The 16582-nt window shown below is 52.6% G+C and overlaps 2 protein-coding genes across 3 annotated transcripts in view; both read right to left on the bottom strand.

Moving 5' to 3' along the window:
• Positions 1-5709, bottom strand: part of EDC3 (enhancer of mRNA decapping 3) — a 29889-nt gene extending 24180 nt beyond the window's left edge. The window contains exons 1-3 of one of the 2 annotated variants that reach the window (XM_063345501.1): positions 5629-5709; positions 3038-3219; positions 1261-1574 (exon numbers count right to left, since the gene is read on the bottom strand). In XM_063345501.1, the coding sequence (XP_063201571.1) occupies positions 1261-1574; positions 3038-3201 (478 nt within the window). In that variant the 5' untranslated portion in view covers positions 3202-3219; positions 5629-5709. Of the gene's footprint in view, positions 1-1260; positions 1575-3037; positions 3220-3944; positions 4060-5628 lie in introns of those variants that run through there. The other variant, XM_063345502.1, reaches the window with a different exon arrangement.
• Positions 5710-8061: 2352 nt separating this feature from the next.
• LOC134521112 (cytochrome P450 1A4-like) lies at positions 8062-14309 on the bottom strand. Its single transcript, XM_063347233.1, has 7 exons — positions 13897-14309; positions 12235-13100; positions 11873-11996; positions 11517-11606; positions 11305-11428; positions 10706-10792; positions 8062-9478 (listed from the first exon to the last, which is right to left on the bottom strand). The coding sequence occupies exons 2-7, from the start codon at positions 13090-13092 to the stop codon at positions 9172-9174; spliced, it is 1590 nt and encodes a 529-aa protein (XP_063203303.1). The 5' UTR covers positions 13093-13100; positions 13897-14309; the 3' UTR covers positions 8062-9171.
• Positions 14310-16582: the final 2273 nt, after the last annotated feature.

The raw sequence follows: 16582 nt of genomic DNA, 5'->3' as shown, positions 1-16582 counted from the left end.
CTTGCCAAATTGCCACAACACAACCAACATGTCAACAAAAATGGTCCTGAACCTAATAAAGCCATCCACGTAGCCCCTTCTTTTCCACACCAGTCTGAAGATGACTCTGGACAGGGTGACTTGTGAAACACCGAGTATGTGGCCGTGAGGCACCTAAGTAACGCCAGCCTTTACGGGCAAATAAAGGCATCATAAATCCTGCTGCAACCTTCCCAACCTGTTAACTAGGTTGGCTACAGGACCACACTGTGCAAACAATGTGCTCAAGCCCTGCACTGGGCCTCCCCCTGCAGAATACCCTGCAGAAGCCAGGGCTACAATCCTGTACTTGATTTTCAGCTGATAAAGTGCTACGATAAATAGGGATCCGGCCTCTGCTAGAACCAGCTGCTTTCTGCTGCTCCTCCGCATGGGCTCAGCAACAAGCACAAAGAGCGCACACAAGTTAAGGTTTTCACTGTAATCTACTCTCCAGTTATTCAGCTGAACAGCACTAATTTCTCCGCATTAACTTTTCCACCCCGCATCTAGCAAGGAAAGGTATTTCATCAGGAATCAAAAGAAATGAAAAGTAGAGCGAAATTTGCCTCCAAAGAACTCTAATGATAGTTTTTAGTCTCACCACAGATGAAAACGAGTTAGAATTTATGGGCTGCATCAGTGTGATGTCAAGATGGCAACAGAGACATCAGTGAAGCAACACCGTGTCCAATATACCTTGAACACATTTCTGCAAGGTAGCTGGAAGCCTAGACAGACAGAATGTATTCTAAAAAACAAAACAGAACAAAAACCCACACACAACAAACCCAAAACAAAACAAACAAAACCCCAGTACAGAAGCGGCAGACCAGGTCAACCAACATGACTACTCTTACCCAATAAGAACATTTTATATCTCTGCATAAGGTCATTTTATGCAAGTGTACCCATATATCTTTATAAGCCCAGGCCTGCAAGCTTTAATGAAACTGTATGAACATTCACACCAAATTATGGATCAGACTGCATCATCACCTAATCGTAAAAGATTTGAAGAGAAGTGCCAGATGTTTGGACGACTGATACTTATAATACTTCGAGGCACAGCTTGCAAAGTTTTCCTCCTCACTATTTATCTTCCTCTTCTCCAGACCTTCAGGTGGCAAACAAACAGAAGTTTCCAGCACGGCCTGAAACGTTCTTGCTGAAGAAGGGAAAGTGTTGCAGGGGTAACTCAGGTAAGCAAAAGGAAAGCTGCAGGATAACACCTATACTCACAGGAATTGTGTCTACGCCGGAAGCCTTTGGATTGAGTCAATGTTTCCACATGTCGATCCATGTAGCTCTTGGAGCACTGCTGCTGGGGAGAGATGATGATATCCTGATTCTTCATGTCTGTTCTCCTTGGGATATTCTGCGGGGCACTGCTGGAGATGGGCTTCTTTAACACTTTCCCAGTGCCATTCTGACTGGGACCCACTTGGCATCCGACGCCAGGGATGCCCATTTCTGTCTGCTGCAGGTCCCCACATTGTCTGCTGTCTCCTGGTCCCGGGATCTCCAGAATTTTCAGCTCAGTGATGTCACCCGCCCTAAAACCAGGAAAAGAAAACCAGATATTGAGGAATTTAGCATCTGAGGTACCTTTACAAAACACAACCCCTACAGAAAAACACGCAACATTGTCCAGTGTTTTTTTTTTTGTCTGATGCCATTATCAATAAAAACAGGGAAAAAATTATTTTAATACAAAACCACAGAGGGTATTTCCACGGATATCAAAATATTCAACTGAAATGGTATGAATCTTCAAAATAACAATTGAAGTATTTCTGTACTGCACCTGGATTGCGTTTGAAAGGTTCTGATCCTAGCAGAAACAGGAATCAGTCACGCAGAAAATAGAAGCAACTGGCACAGACCTTTGCAGGAATCTGCATTAATTTAACAGTTTCTAGATAATGTAATTAATCTCAGCCTTGAGACTACTATTACTTTTTAATCCATTTCTACAGAAAGCTAACCTCAGATTAGTGCAATTCACGCTCAGACAAGGATGGCGCTTCCTGTTTCCTCAGAAAAAGGATAAAGAAAACTAATACAGCACTGGGCATGAGCCAAAAATGAAACAAAAAGTTGTTATAAAGATCTATCTGTTTGCACTGATTGCAAAAAATAAATCAGAAGTATTTGTCCAACTGCGATATAAAAGTAGCAAGAGCTTGCTACTCTTCCACACATCTCCTGGAAGAATATGGTCATCATCATTCTGCACTCTCTCTCTCTTCAAAATCCAAGAGGAAAAAAAAAAGAAAATAAAGAGTATTGACTTCAAGGAATCGACCTTATTTAAAAATCAGTGACTCAGTCTTAACTATTGTAGTATGCCAGGTAACAGGAAAATGTCCAGTGACAAGTGACTCTTATCAACTCTTTTTAAGCACAGTGTTACTAGGAGCTGGTGGGAAAGAACTTCTGAGAGCTACAATCTGCTGCATCAGTTCAGCTTCTTGGTTCAAAACTCTCTCCTGCTTACACAGAGGAAAGAACATGGCAAGGGACAGAGGAGATGAGTTGGATTTATTAACAGCACTTTGTTTCACCGTATCAGGGCAATAATTTTAATTGATCTATCACTCTGCTTTCTCTTTTGTCTCACTTTAATCACATATAGTACACATGCTGAGGGCAAAGCTTTAAGAGAGCAAGCCAGCCCCCTCAACTACCCAAAAACCAAACAACAGAACATATACACACAATACATATATTTTTATATATATATATACACGCACACATACATACATACATACAGAGTCTCGCCCACAAGAGTGAGCCACACCACTTCCAACACTAGGATCACGGAACCAGAAAATAATCTCCTGCAAACAAACTAACAGAAACACAAGAGGCACTTCTCATCCAAAGATGTTCAGTAGCAGTAGGGAGATTTAAGGCAAAGAACCTGTTTTTGGTGAAAAACAAAACAAAACAAAACATCCGAACCACCACAGACCTTGTCCGGAAAAAGGCAGGAGGAAAAAAGACAGACACTAACCTGAAGGTGACTTCTGGCACGAGGCACTTGACCCCATTATGGAAGGGCCGTGTCAGAGAAATGGTCTGGCTGACCTGATCCACAGCAGACACTCGTCCTTGGTAGACTCCCAAGCTTTCTCCACAATTAATTGACACAATGCTCCCGAGCCAGTCTGTAGCCATATTTCCGTCACAAAATTGCTGTAAAGAGACACAGGCCTGGCTATAACAAGATGCAAAAACTGACAACCCGAATCAGCATCAATGGCATCCCCTGGCCCAGAACCCTGGCTTCCACCCAGGCTCCAGCTTTGTCAGCTCCTCTCTTCTTTGTGGGGTGCAAATAACATCCATACAGACACTGAGGATCACAGTAAACGTGTAAATCCCTGGACAATTTGCCTATACGATTGTTTGTAACACAGATCGCTGTTTGCATCATTAAAGAAATAATTTTCTAACTGAAATCAAGACTAACAACTTCCAACAGCCATATTTAGTATTTAGTTCTGTCTGTGGACATTCTCCCTGTAATTTCAAACAGGGAATTTATCTTCACTTCCCTTTTTAAAATTTTAGCATAAAATACTGGGGCAGAACAGCTTTTGTGAATACTCAGTAGTGAGAAGACTGATCTCTGCCCACACAAATTACATCCAACACCTTTACGGGAATAAACAGATGCCAGGTAGGGGGAATCCAACACTACAGTCCAGGACAAAAGTCTTCATGCTCTCTAGAGACAGGAGTATTATTACTGCCACAATTGGATAAATTAAAAAAGAAAGTTGCACTCCTTTCCAGCACTGAGTTCTACCAGAATAATACGGGGGGGGGGGCGGGGGGGGGCGCGACGACATGACACACAACACACTTTGTTAGTCAGATGTTCAGTCCCACATAATTCCCCCAGTTTTGATGCTTGCCTCAATTTGTATCAGCACGCTTTGAAGCGGCTAAGCACATCTTTTGATCTGAGATTTCTTCCTCCAGACAGAGAACACAGGATGATGACAGGCTCGTTAGCATCACGGGCACAGGAGATAACCAAGGAAGATTAACGTCCATATAAATGACATTTCTGTGAGAGTCATTTTAACTCTTTTCAAGCCCTTCCCATCCTGAGCTTCTTAGAAAAAGATGCAAGGAAAAAAACCCTTGGAAATAACTAGGATCTGTGCATGCTACCAGAAAAAACTCACTTCCCCCAATTTTCAGGGGACTGAAACCAGGGGATGCTTCAAAGGCAAGCAAATGCTTAATTTGCTCACTAAGCCATAAATTCTTCAGGAACAGCCTCCTTTCTTTCCTGTTTCTGTGTTATTAACCCATGATAACAACGTCTGGATTCCAAGATGACAGCTGATAAAAAGTGGTTTCAAAACACAGATAACACATCCCCGAGTGTCTCCAGTAAAATTAAAATGTAGTTGCTTTCCTGCTTTTTATATCTCTTTTCAAAAACCAGGAAGAGAATTCAGTACACATCACCATCTTACAAGGATCCTTTCCAAAAATAAGAGCCTCCTTTTACCAAGGAAAAAAAATGATAAAATCTGTTTGTGTGCAAACATAAACCAAAACAAGGGAAACTGATCTCAAAAGATCTCATCCTACTACTTTATGTGCAAAACCTTTAGAAGGGGGAATGAAGTACACGTGCAGTGAATGATTTACTGCATCACATATGACAAACATGAGCACATTTGTTTGTTTACATACACCTGGAAAGTCAAACCTCCTGTCTAATATTCTGCCTTTTATTCCAATTTTTTGTCATATAACTCGCAGTTATCTTATATTCCCCCACACCTCTTATTTCAGGTGTGTATTACTGGTACTCCAGCAAGTTTTAAAAGAAACACAAGTCAAAGAGCTTACTCAAACATGCATGCAGCACTTAATAAACCGAGCCGGCAGTGATAACTCAGCATGTGATGAGTCAATAGCTTTGCACACCAGGCATTGCTGCTTGAGAAGAAAGATGCATACGCTCACCCTACCTGAAGGATGAGTTAGCACGCAGTTGGTTTCACTCACTTACAAGGAAAACAGCCATCGAGCCTACCCACTTTGTACTGAAGACAAGCTAGCATGGGATACATGCTCCCAGTGGCGCTCGTCTCCCCAGACCGGATCAGGGTGAGCTGCCTGCAGCCTGATCCCCGGAGGTAAACACAGGGGGCCCCTCCCAAGAGGTAAACAGGTCCCCCCAAGTGGGTAAAACACATTGGGGTGGGGTGGGGGGGGGCAGAGGTAAACACAGCCCCCCAGGGGTAAACACAGCACTCCCCCTCCCCAAGGGGTAAACACAGCCCTTCCCTCAAGGGGGTAAACACAGACGCCCCCCCACAGGTAAACACAGGACTCCCACAGCCCGCGTCTGCTCGGACCCCAGCCAGAGGCGGCCTGCAGAGGCCTGGAGCCCAGGGAGGGGAGGCGCCCAGCCCTGCCTCCGCAGGCCTTCCCCTCCCCAGCCGCTCCCCCGGCCGCCCCGCGACGGCCCCCGTACAGGCCGGGGAGGGACGGGCGAGGCCCAGCCCCCTACCGAGGGCCGCGGCCGACCCCCCCGGAGCGAGGGGACGGGGCAGGGGGTCGCCCCCGCCTCACCTGCACCCGCCGCTCGCCGCCCACCTCCGCCGCGGCCCCTCCGCCTCAGCGACGCTCGGCGCTCACGTCACTTCCTGCCCCTCGCCCCGCCCGGCAGCGGCGCTCAAGCCACCGGCGGGCGACCATAGAGAGGCGCGGAGGAGTTGGAGGCTGGGCGCATGCGCGGTGCGGCGGCGGGAAGCCGGCACGGCCCCTCGGTCACGCCGGGCGCGTGCGCAGTGTGAGGCCCGGGGGGGGCGGCCATGGGGCTCGGCCGGTAGCGGAGCGCGCATGCGGTCTGTCCCCCCTCCATCGCCTCCGTGAGCTCTGCCACCTCTCACACCTTTCCCGTCGCCAACTCCATCCCACCCGCATCACCTCCATCACCCCGCCAGCACCTCCGTCACCTCCGTCACCTCTGTCACCTCCATCACACCGCCATCACCTCTGTCGCTTCCGTCACCTCCATCACACCGCCATCACCTCTGTCGCCTCCGTCACCGCCATCACCTCTGTTGCCTCCATCACCTCCATAATCTCCATCACCTCTGTCACCTCCATCATGTCTGTCACACCTCCATCACCTCCGTCACCATCACCCTTCTATCATCTCCACCACACCTCCATCCCACCTCCACCACCTCCATCACACCTCCATCAAACCTCCATCACACCTCCATCACCTCCATGACTTCCATCAAACCTCCATCACCTCCATTACACCTCCACCACCACCATCAAACCTCCACCAAACCTCCATCACACCTCCACCACATCTCCATCACCTCCATCACACCGCCATCACCTCTGTCACACTGCCATCACCTCTGTCACCTCCATCATGTCTGTCACACCTCCATCACCTCCGTCACCATCACCCTTCTATCACCTCCACCACACCTCCATCCCACCTCCACCACCTCCATCACACCTCCATCAAACCTCCATCCCACCTCCACCCCACCTCCACCACCTCCATCACACCTCCATCAAACCTCCATCACCTCCATTACACCTCCACCACATCTCCATCACCTCCATCACACCTCCATCACCTCTGTCACACTGCCATCACCTCTGTCACCTCCATCATGTCTGTCACACCTCTATCACCTCCACCACACCTCCATCCCACCTCCACCACAGCTCCATCCCACCTCCATCACCTCCCTCTGACTCACCAGCATCTTCCACTTTCTCCTTGGCTCCATTAAAACCAGCTTTTCCCTGCTCTGAAGCCAGAGGCTGTTTTGCTCGTTACCCGGAGGAAGGAGTGGGTGGGGTGCTGGATCCGAGCGGTGATGACCTTCCCGAGCTAAACAGCAGACTGTGCCAGGGATGCTAATTAAAATTAAAACAAAATCATTACCGTAGCAGTTGGTAAAACAAGGCAAAGGTAAGCAAGGTCACGGCTGGAGGAAGGCTCCTCTCAGAGAGGATGGAGACACAGAATTACACATAACTCCGTGATACACAGTGTGTGGCACTCAAGTGGCAGTTTATGGGTGGCCATTAAAAAGGCCACTGAATTATTAATCTATCCTTTATGTCCCGGTGATGGATGGAGTCAAATATTAACCTTTCTGCACTTATTTTGATTTTCTCCCTGCATGGGGCAAGAGAGGAGGAGCTCATGCCACAGAGCGTCCCAGGGCAGGGATTTGGGGAGGAGCACAGTGTTCAGCAAATTGATTTTGCCAAAATTCCTGACGTTATACCCCGATTTGAGGGCTTGGCTAAGTATTCATGCCTCATGAAAATGTGCCTGTGGGGCAAAAGCGGTTTGCTGCCCCACCGTGCTGGAAACCTCAGAGGGCTGGTCCCTGAGGAGATGCCACTTCAGGTAAGCACAGACCCCAATTTTCCATAAACTCCTTTATTATTTGCAAGGCGATTTAATGCTTATTGCCCCTTTTTTTGGGAAGAGGTTATGCAAAGCCTTGGAAATAATCGTGCTCTGAGAAGGGGAAGCATGGAGCAGGCGATTGTCTGAAGCATCCCTCCATGGATCATCTCCCTGAGGGCTGCGAAAGGCTGTTTTCAAGCCGCCGATTCCTTTTTTTTTGGGGGGGATAGAAGGGCTAGTCTTGATTTTTAGTGAAATTCTGAAGTGAGCCAGAACTCGGCATCACCTCTCCCCAAATCACCGCTGAGGATTCGGCTTCTCTATATGCAGAAGGAGAGGACGAGATGCAGCACCCGTGAGGGCTAAAACCTCCCCCTGATGCCACTGGTGTCACAGCCCCACGGTAAAGGAACAACCAGCTTGTGTCCCAAGGGGAAATATCCCGATCAAACGTATCCAGATTTGATCTCATCAAACATATCAGATTTTTAAGGATGAAGAAGAGGTATGGGGTCCGTCCGTCTGTCCACACACAAACACCCCCCCCGGCCATCTTTTCCCAGTGGAATAAAATCAGCAAGAAACTTTCATATAAGGATTTATTGGCTTAGAAATACTGTGCGGTTTGTATTCCACACAGGTACAAACAACCCCCATTTGCCTTGGGAATTCTCCTTCACGCTGGCTGAAGCCGTGAAGCAGTGCATCTCCTGTCGTTCTCAAACCCTTGCTCCTTTCCCTAGTCTGAATACAGAAATCTATTGCTCGGTTGCTAAAAAAAAAAAACAAAACAAAAAACCAAAAACCAAACAACCCACTAATTAAAAAAAGCAGCAAATACATAGTGTGAAAGCCAGAAGTGTTCCGCCGTGCCTCTTATTGCTTTTTGTCCCTTATTCTCAGTCCTTTGATACTTTCCAGGAGGCTTCTTGTTAGGAGTTTGACTGGTAATACCTCAAATTGCCAACAGCACTACTTACAGCTGTAAGTAGATAGATAGATATAATCATATGATTTTGTAGATAGATATAATCATATCATTTTGTTCTAGTAGTCAGGCTGTCACCAAGGATTAGTAGAAATACTCGGGGATTCACTTAATGAATTTACATTCTGGAAATCTAGCTGTGTGAGGGCGCACCCAGAACGGGTCCACCTGGGATGGGTGCTGGCTCAGGGGTAGGTCAGGCCTCCAGAGCCCTTCAGCAGGCAGCTGAAGCAGCGGGGAGAGCCTGAGGCCCTCGGCATGAGGAGCCGAAGAGTTGGCCAACTGCTCTACCAAACAAGCTTCAAAGACTTTCACCCCATCGGTTAAGGTTGGCCAGCTTTCTTGAGGGGGAACCTGCAGGTTTATTCCTATCTGGCAGATGAAGGGAGCTGCCCACGGCACCAGGCAGGGTGAGGACATCCCTAACCAACATCTCCCACCGCTTCTCCCAGCCCTCCTCCTCCCCACCACCTCCCTGTGGTCCCTCCCCAGAGAGGGACGTGTGGGCTGGACCTCTGAGGATCTGCTCTGCAGGCGAGGGCGATAGAGCTGGCTTGGGGAGCGGCGAGGAGCCTGACAAAGCCGGCTTTATCCCTCCCCGCTCATATTTTCATGAGATGAACAAGCCTCCGGTGAAGCAACAGAGCAAGGGGCTGTGTTGGCTTCAAGAGAGCATTAGCAAAAGCTAGATGAGTGTCCGACTCCAAGGGCTGGCTTTCTTCTGCAAAGCTTATGGAGAGTTCTTCATGGGGAAACGCTTCTTAATCTGGAAGCACTCGCATTTCTTGTACTTCATCGTCAGTCCGTACTGAGGAGTGATGTCCACCTCCTCCCCGGGGCGGAGGCTGAATTCCAGCTGCTGCAGCATGGTGGTCAAGAAGAGGAAGACCTCCCACCGGCCGATGGACTCCCCAATGCATCGCCTCTTCCCCAAGCCAAAAGTCAGCACTTTGTCACTCTCTGTCCTGCTTATTTCAGTTCCCGCAGCATTCAGGAACCTCTCGGGGTTGAAGGTTGAGGGATCCTTCCAAAGCTTCCTGCAGCAGAAAGGAGAGACACCTGAGGAAGCCATTTTCACCCACCGCAGTGGGGACAGTGGTCAGAAAAACTCCTCGTGGAGAGAAGCATCGCAATGCTTTCTCATTTCACCGTTGAAAAAAACTTTGGCAACCCCTGTCCCTGATCTGAAATGCCAACTGCGTGTCAGACCCCATCAGCTCAGTCTGTTGAGATCTCTATTTCAAACTCTGATTGTGTTTGCCTGTGCAGACACCGGAGATGGATTTAATTCACCATGCAATAGCTAGCCATCCTGCAGTTCCAGTCCAAAGGAGGAAAAAAAAAAAGGACGGCACACAAATCAGCCAGCACCTCTTAAAAAGGAAGAATGGAGACCTGAGGGTTTTCCCACCTTGAATCTTCCCAGTGAAACTTCCCAACCTGTCCCAGCCCAGCTGCTGGGAGGTGTCGGGTGGGATTTTCCAGTGTCTTCGCTGAGAATTTCTGCTTGGATATGGGGAATCCTCTCTGAGCCTAAGGACAGCGTTCCTGTTGCAATGCATATGCAGGAGCAGAAGGAATTTTGTAATATTTCTGTGCTGCCGGCCTATTTGGACACAAAGGTCTTGAGCTTCTGATCCAAAATACCTGATCCAGGAACCACCTTCTCTATCAAGCCTTAGTCAACTTCCTTCCCCCCCAGGAGAGCAGTGGAGGGGTAAGATGGGGCTTTAGTGTCCAGATCCCCTTTCATTCACTAAAGCTGATTATCAGCAATAACAACACGAGCCTGTTGAGCTTAACGAGAGTCACGTCAGGACATTTTTCTCCCTGAAAGAGGGAATCAGGCGGTTCCCATTGAGCACATCCAGAGCCGCCAGCCCGGATCACAAGGGCTGCTTGGCAGGAGGATCTACCGATTCCTGATTATTCAGCAGCCCAAGCTGCCAACCCTTACATGTACGTGGCAAGTCCAGTGCATTGAGGACATCACCACGTTACTGCACATAAATTGGGTGAGCCCTGGTGTTGGGGAGTTGCTGACCAAGCTGGTGACCAAGTCAAACCAGAGCAGATCCATGCCCAACAGACCCAAAGTTTGGCTTAGCATCAAACCCATGCAGTTTTTTGGTCCAATCTGCCTTTCCCTGCCTTCACGAGCCATTTGGCTTTTGGCACGTTGCTCCAAGGGATCAGAGTGATCTTAAAGCTAAGCAAAGCCATCACAGCCTGGGTAAGCAGGGACGGGGAACTGGTCTACTCACTCATCGTGATTCACTTGCCACTGGTTGATAAACACGCAGGTGTTCTTGGGGATGTAGTAGCCATTCAGCACCGTCGCTTTTGTCGTACTGAAAGAAATATGGGTGGAGGGGAAGAGAAATTAGGAGGAGAGCCACGGCTTCGCAGCAAAACAAAGCTTGGCAAGTCCCAGGGGCGTTTCGTTTTCCGTGACCAATTTGTATTCTTAAAACAGGCTGGGAAATACCCCAATTTTTGTTTGGGTAACTAGTCTCGGAACACTTTTCCTCAGGCAGAAAGATTCCAGTTTCAGGAAGCTGGATGAGTTGTGATGTGTTTTCTCCCAAGGCAGAGGGGAGTATAAACCCATGGATGTTGGCCATCCCTCCATTAGCAAAGGCTTTGGAGTAAAACTACCCTCAAAGCAAAGGATTTGACCCCAGGAGGGCAGCTGCTGTCCCCGAGGGCAGCAGATGCCATGGGGAGATTTAATTCAGGCTGTACACCGCAATATTTCCCCATAGCAGGATCCCAGGCAACTCATTGCCTAAACAGCACCTCCCAGAAAACCACTCCAAAAAAACCCCACCCCAAATAATGTCCCAGCTGCTCCAGCCCGTACCTGTGCGGGATGGTGAAGGGCAGGAAGGAGGAGTGCCTGAACATCTCCAGGATGAAGGCTTCTGTGTAGGGCAGCGTACCCCGGTCCGACAGCCTCGGTCTCCTCTCCCTGCCAATGGTCCGGTCTGCGGGAGGTCAATAGGAGGGAGTGGGTTGGGGTCAGCCCTCACCAGAGAGGTTTTGGCCCCGGAGGAAGCAGGATCACGGACTCACCTAGTTCTTCCTGGATCTTCTTCTGGATGTGGGGGTACAAGGCGACATACATGAGGCTCCAGGATAAGGCAGTTGTCACCGTGTCAAAGCCTGGATGGACATGAAAAAGGCATTTAGTTACCGAAAGATGACAGGTGAGCAGGTATTTACAGACCCCATCACTCCACATGTTTACCATGAAGTTCCTCACCAGCTACCACTGAAAAGCCATCTGCTCCCGTCACCACGCAGGAGAGCACCCATGAGCCCAGCAGCAGCTCCAAACACACAAACATGGCCAAGGTCTTAGCCCAGCAGCCCCTGTTCCCCCACAAAGCCTCCCAGCAGCAAGGCTTTACCCTCAGAAATGTTCTCACCGGCCCCAAAGAGGTCATTGACAATGTTGATGATCTTCTCATTGGAGAGTGGGACATTGGTATCCTCCCCTACACTATTCTGGCAGTGCTCAATCAACGAGTCCGTGACATCCCGGATGTGCTCCTGTGGAAGAGCCAGTGGGTCAGGGACATCATGGGCACCCAGGGCTGGGAAAACATCTCCTCCCCCAGCCAGTTCTGGCTCCTGGGGGGATTAACTGCAGATTGGAGAGCTCCAAGGAACTTTCCAGGGCAGAGGTGGGTGGACAAGGGAGTAACTTCTTCCCCTCATTGCCAGGCAGGCAGCACCTCTGACAGTTGTAGGCATCTCTACCCACATCCAAGAGCATCCCAGCTCTTACCTTGTCAAAGCTGGTGTAATGCTCCCGGACAATTTTTTGCACAAAGAAGTTGAAACGCCTGTTGATGTCCTTAAAGATCTGCATGGTGCGGCTGGGAAGATACTGGAGCACGGGGATGAAGTCAGCAGGGTTGCCAGCAGCAGCTGCTTCACCAAATTCATTGCTGAGGTTCACCAAGCTGAGCAGCTCTTGGTCGTTGTGGTCGTAGCGCTTGCCAAAACAGATGGCACAGATGACGTTGGCCACAGAGACCACCACATACCGGTAAGGGTCAAAGCTCTTCTTCTCATCCATCAGTTGCAGCAACTTGGTGACCAGGTAGTCGGCCTCTTTGGAGACGTGCTCCTCCAGGAGGCAGGTGGAAGAGGAGGTGGGGCTGGGGGCAATGGAGAAGGTCTTCAGGGCGTTCTGAGCCAGCTTTCTGCGGGCTTTCCACACCTCCCCTGAGTCAGGGCTGAAGGCCAGGCTCTGCCCGTCTGAAATGTATTGAAAGCTGTGGAGGTCAGGGCGCCCCATGAAGTCTTCTCCTTGCTTCACCAATGCTTGCTTGATGGTCTCCAGCCCACTCAGCACCAGCACGGGCCGGGTGCCGATCCTGACCTCCATGATGTCCCCATACTTCTGGCTCAGCTGGGTCAGGACCAGGTGTGGGTCCTTCCTCAGCTCCAGCACGTTGCCGAGGATGGGGTAGCCTCTGGGTCCTGGGGGGCTCTTCAGTCCCTTGGGCACGTGCTGCTGGAGGGACTGGATGAGCAGGAAGACCAGGCAGAAGACGGCAGCTGCGAGGAGGACCTCGGTGGCCGAGACAACTCCTTGACTTCCCACCAATGACATTGCAGCCTTCATCGCTGCTGCCATTCAGAAACCTTAGTAAGAAACCAAAGAGCCTTATGAAGGAGGGAAGGTCCACGGAGCACCTCTAGTTTGAGCTGTTTTTACTAGCAACCATGGGCAGGAAAGCTGCATTTAACTTCTGATCCAGAGCTGCACCATTTTCTGCGCTTTAGGAAACTGCTTGCAGATTTTTGCTAGCCAAGAGTGGAAGGAACAGGTCCCATGGCTTTTTCCCCTGGGTGCCAGGGGTAGGAAATTTTAACTACAAGACCTCTCTTTTATATCGCAAAGTCTTTTCCAGAGCACTTGACTACAGGAGAGCTTAATCCTCTTTTTTTTTGAGTCATCAAACTAAATACAGCATTGCCACGAGTCTTCCTAAAGATCAATGGCCACGACAGCTAACCATGGCTGTAGCATGGGGCTGGCAAGCTGTGGGCACCATGCTCCCAGCTCTGCCAGAAATCCCTCAGAAAACCCTGAGTGGGAAGAGGCTGGGTCTGAAATCCCACCTCCCCTTGGGTTTGGCAAGGTGCCGTGGGACACCCAGATCCCATGGGGTGAGGAAGAGGCTGCTGGGACCCCTGCACCACAGTGGGTGCAGCCCAGCTGGGACCCTCTCCCAGCCCAGGGCTGTGGGACGAGGATCACCCCCAGAAACCCCTTCCAACAGCTCTGGGAAGGATGCTATGGGGTATCTGGGGAGCCAGAGAGAGGTGACACACCCCACAACGGGACACCCCCCCGACTCTTCATCCCTCGAGGGTCTCCTGAGGGAGCTGGATGTGCCCCCCATCTCTCCGGAGAGCCGTGTCCCGCGGTACTCACCTCCGGAGTGGAGCGCCTGGGGGCCCGATCCTGCCGGCAGGTACCCCGCTCGCCCTTCGCTCCTGCTTTATATGCATCGCCGCTCGTCCTGATTGGCCCGGCAACCTCCCGTCACGTGACCGAAGCCTAATCAAAGCTGACGTGCGTCCAAACTCCCAAATAACTAAACTGGACCCCCCCACACAACCACCCACACACACACACCGCCCCCCCTCTCCGCGGTGGCACTGGCGTGGGGTGTGGGACCGCCGCTCCCCTGCCTGTCTCCTGCGGGGGGCGAAGGAGGAGGCTGGGGGCGTCCCGACGGGTCGGGGAAGGGGGGGTGAGGTTGCCGGTACCTCCCGTGGGTTCCAGACCAGGGGAGGGGGGGGTAACACGACGACATCGCGTGCGAAGCGGGCGGGATGTTTGGGCAACTCGCGCCACCCCGGTCACTCCAGTCACGCTACCGGCAGGATCTTAAAGGCGCCGGTCCCGGCCCCCCTTTCCCCCCCGACCGCCCCGGCTAGCGCCCCGGTTCCGCTGCTTCCCCCCCCTTCCCCGTAGCCCTCGTGGCGGGCACCCGGCTCCCTTCATCCAGCCCCGCCACCGGTACCCGCAGCTCCGGGATGTCGGAGCCTCCGCTGTCCGGAGCCGCGGGGCGAGCGGCTGCGTGGGAAAATCACCCCGGTGCCCGCGGGGCCGGGCAGGAGCGGGGCGGGGGAATTCCGCGAACACGCGGGGATGAGTGTTGCCCACCCTCCCCACGCCGCTGCTTTAGCCATCTGGCTCCTAAACGGCGACGTGCCCGTTCCTCCGCCAGTGCTCCCCAGGTAAAGCAGAGGGACGACAGTCGGGGGGCTTCACCGGACCCGCGTGGGTGTTTGTCCCCCCAAGCTGTGGGGCCGCTGCGCTGGCCCACGGCCCGGATCGGGTCCCCGTGGGGCAGGGGGCGGCGGGGCAGCCCCGGGGGTCACGGCCCTCCCTGCCCCGGACCGGTTAAAGATTGTCCAGGTTCGCGTGAGAAGCGGCCGTGCCCTCTGTCACCTCCTGTCCCTTGGGGACAGAGCAACCCAGGGGGCCAGGTGGCTCAGGGATGGGGCAGGGTGTGCTGCCGGAGACGGGGGGCACGTCGGGGGTGATGCTCGGGGAACTAAGATGGGGGTCTCGGGCAGAGTTTGCGGCTCCAGCCCCCCCACCCCCGCTCCCCATTGAGGTAACAGGTCAGGACCTCAGGCAGGACAAGGGGGACCAGAGCACACCTCAAATCCCACCCCCTCTACCCACACCCCTGTCCCCAACCGGGCCACAGCAGGATGGGAAAGGGACCGGGGGGGTGGGGGCCTGAGGAGGGGCTGTCCTGCCCCACCATGTGGGGTCCCAGGGGTGGCATTGGGGACATCGCGTGCGAAAGGGCTCCGGACAGACCCGGGAGGGCTGCCCCGGTCACTCGCAGTCACGCTATGGGTGTGGGGGGGGGAAATGCCATTTAAAGGACCAGGGCGGTGGCCCCACGTCCAAGAGCCTGGCCCAGGGTCAAGGCGGCGCCGGAGCAGCTCAGGATCAGCCCCCCCGGCTGGCTGGGGACGGGAGGCTCCTCAGCACCGGGTGCGCCTTTGCGGCTAACGGGGCTCATTCCCCTCTGCCATGGGACACTGCCGTCACCTGCAAGGGGACAGCGTCTATTCCCGTCACTTGTGTCCCCCACGATAGGACACAGCCACAAGGAGGCAGGGGGAAAGGGCGGTTTCCCATCACGCAAAGACGGGTGATCTCAGTTGTGCCACCTCAAATGTCCCCTTTGGAGTCCAGGGGACGCTGAACGGTGTCCCTGGCTGCCCTGACCGTCCCAGGCAGGGCTGTCCGTCCCCAGGGGTGTTCAGGAGAGGGACTGCTCAGGACACAGGGACCACGCTGGACACATCAATGTGTCCATAAACCCCGGGGCAGAGATGTCTCACACACGCGAAGGCGCCCACGCCCGCAAGCTGCTGGCGAACCCACATCCCCCCCGTCACGCGTGGGGCTGGCGTGTATGTATTCACCCCCTCTCTACGTACACCTGTACCAGGCACGTTGCTGCACGCACGGACTGCACGCACACACGGCTGTGTGCTCTCCAGCAGTGCACGCACGCACGCGCATTTTGACACACGATGCACACAAAGTCTCTTATACAGGCATAAATAGCTCACTTGCCTACAAACCCCCAGCACATTTACGCTCTTGCATGTCCATGTTTGCGCGTGTTTGCGCACACACGTGCTCTGCCACACGTGCACGCACGCCTGCAGGCACCGCCGTCCTCTTGCTCACGCGTATCCTTGCACGCACACAGGCCAGCGCGATGCCCTATACCACCAAACCCACGGGCACGCAGCCGGGATCCTCGCCCAAGCGGTGACTGGCAGAAGGAAGCAAAAGGTGCTGGACAGGTGGGTGCCAAGCCCTGCCAAGGCCAGGGGACAGGCAGTGGCCCTCCGGCTGTCCCCGCAGCCATCTCTGAGGGCTCAGCGAGGGGCGGTGGCCGGGGTGGGAGCCCAGCACAGGGCGAGGATGTGTCTGGGGCGTGGGGCTGCCTGGCACGCAAGGCAGCAGCTCTTAACGCTGTTCTCATCACAGGAGGCAACCCTGCCCTCGCAGGGCTTGGCAGCGAGCACAGAGGAGGCTGGGGGGGAGCGGGGGGCAGGGAAGGGGGCGTGGGGCA

The sequence above is a fragment of the Chroicocephalus ridibundus genome, chromosome 9 (genome assembly GCF_963924245.1).
Source record: "Chroicocephalus ridibundus chromosome 9, bChrRid1.1, whole genome shotgun sequence".
Taxonomy (NCBI): Eukaryota; Metazoa; Chordata; class Aves; order Charadriiformes; family Laridae; genus Chroicocephalus; species Chroicocephalus ridibundus.
The sequence above is the reverse complement of the archived record's forward strand: the minus strand, read 5'-3'. Positions and strand labels throughout refer to the sequence as shown.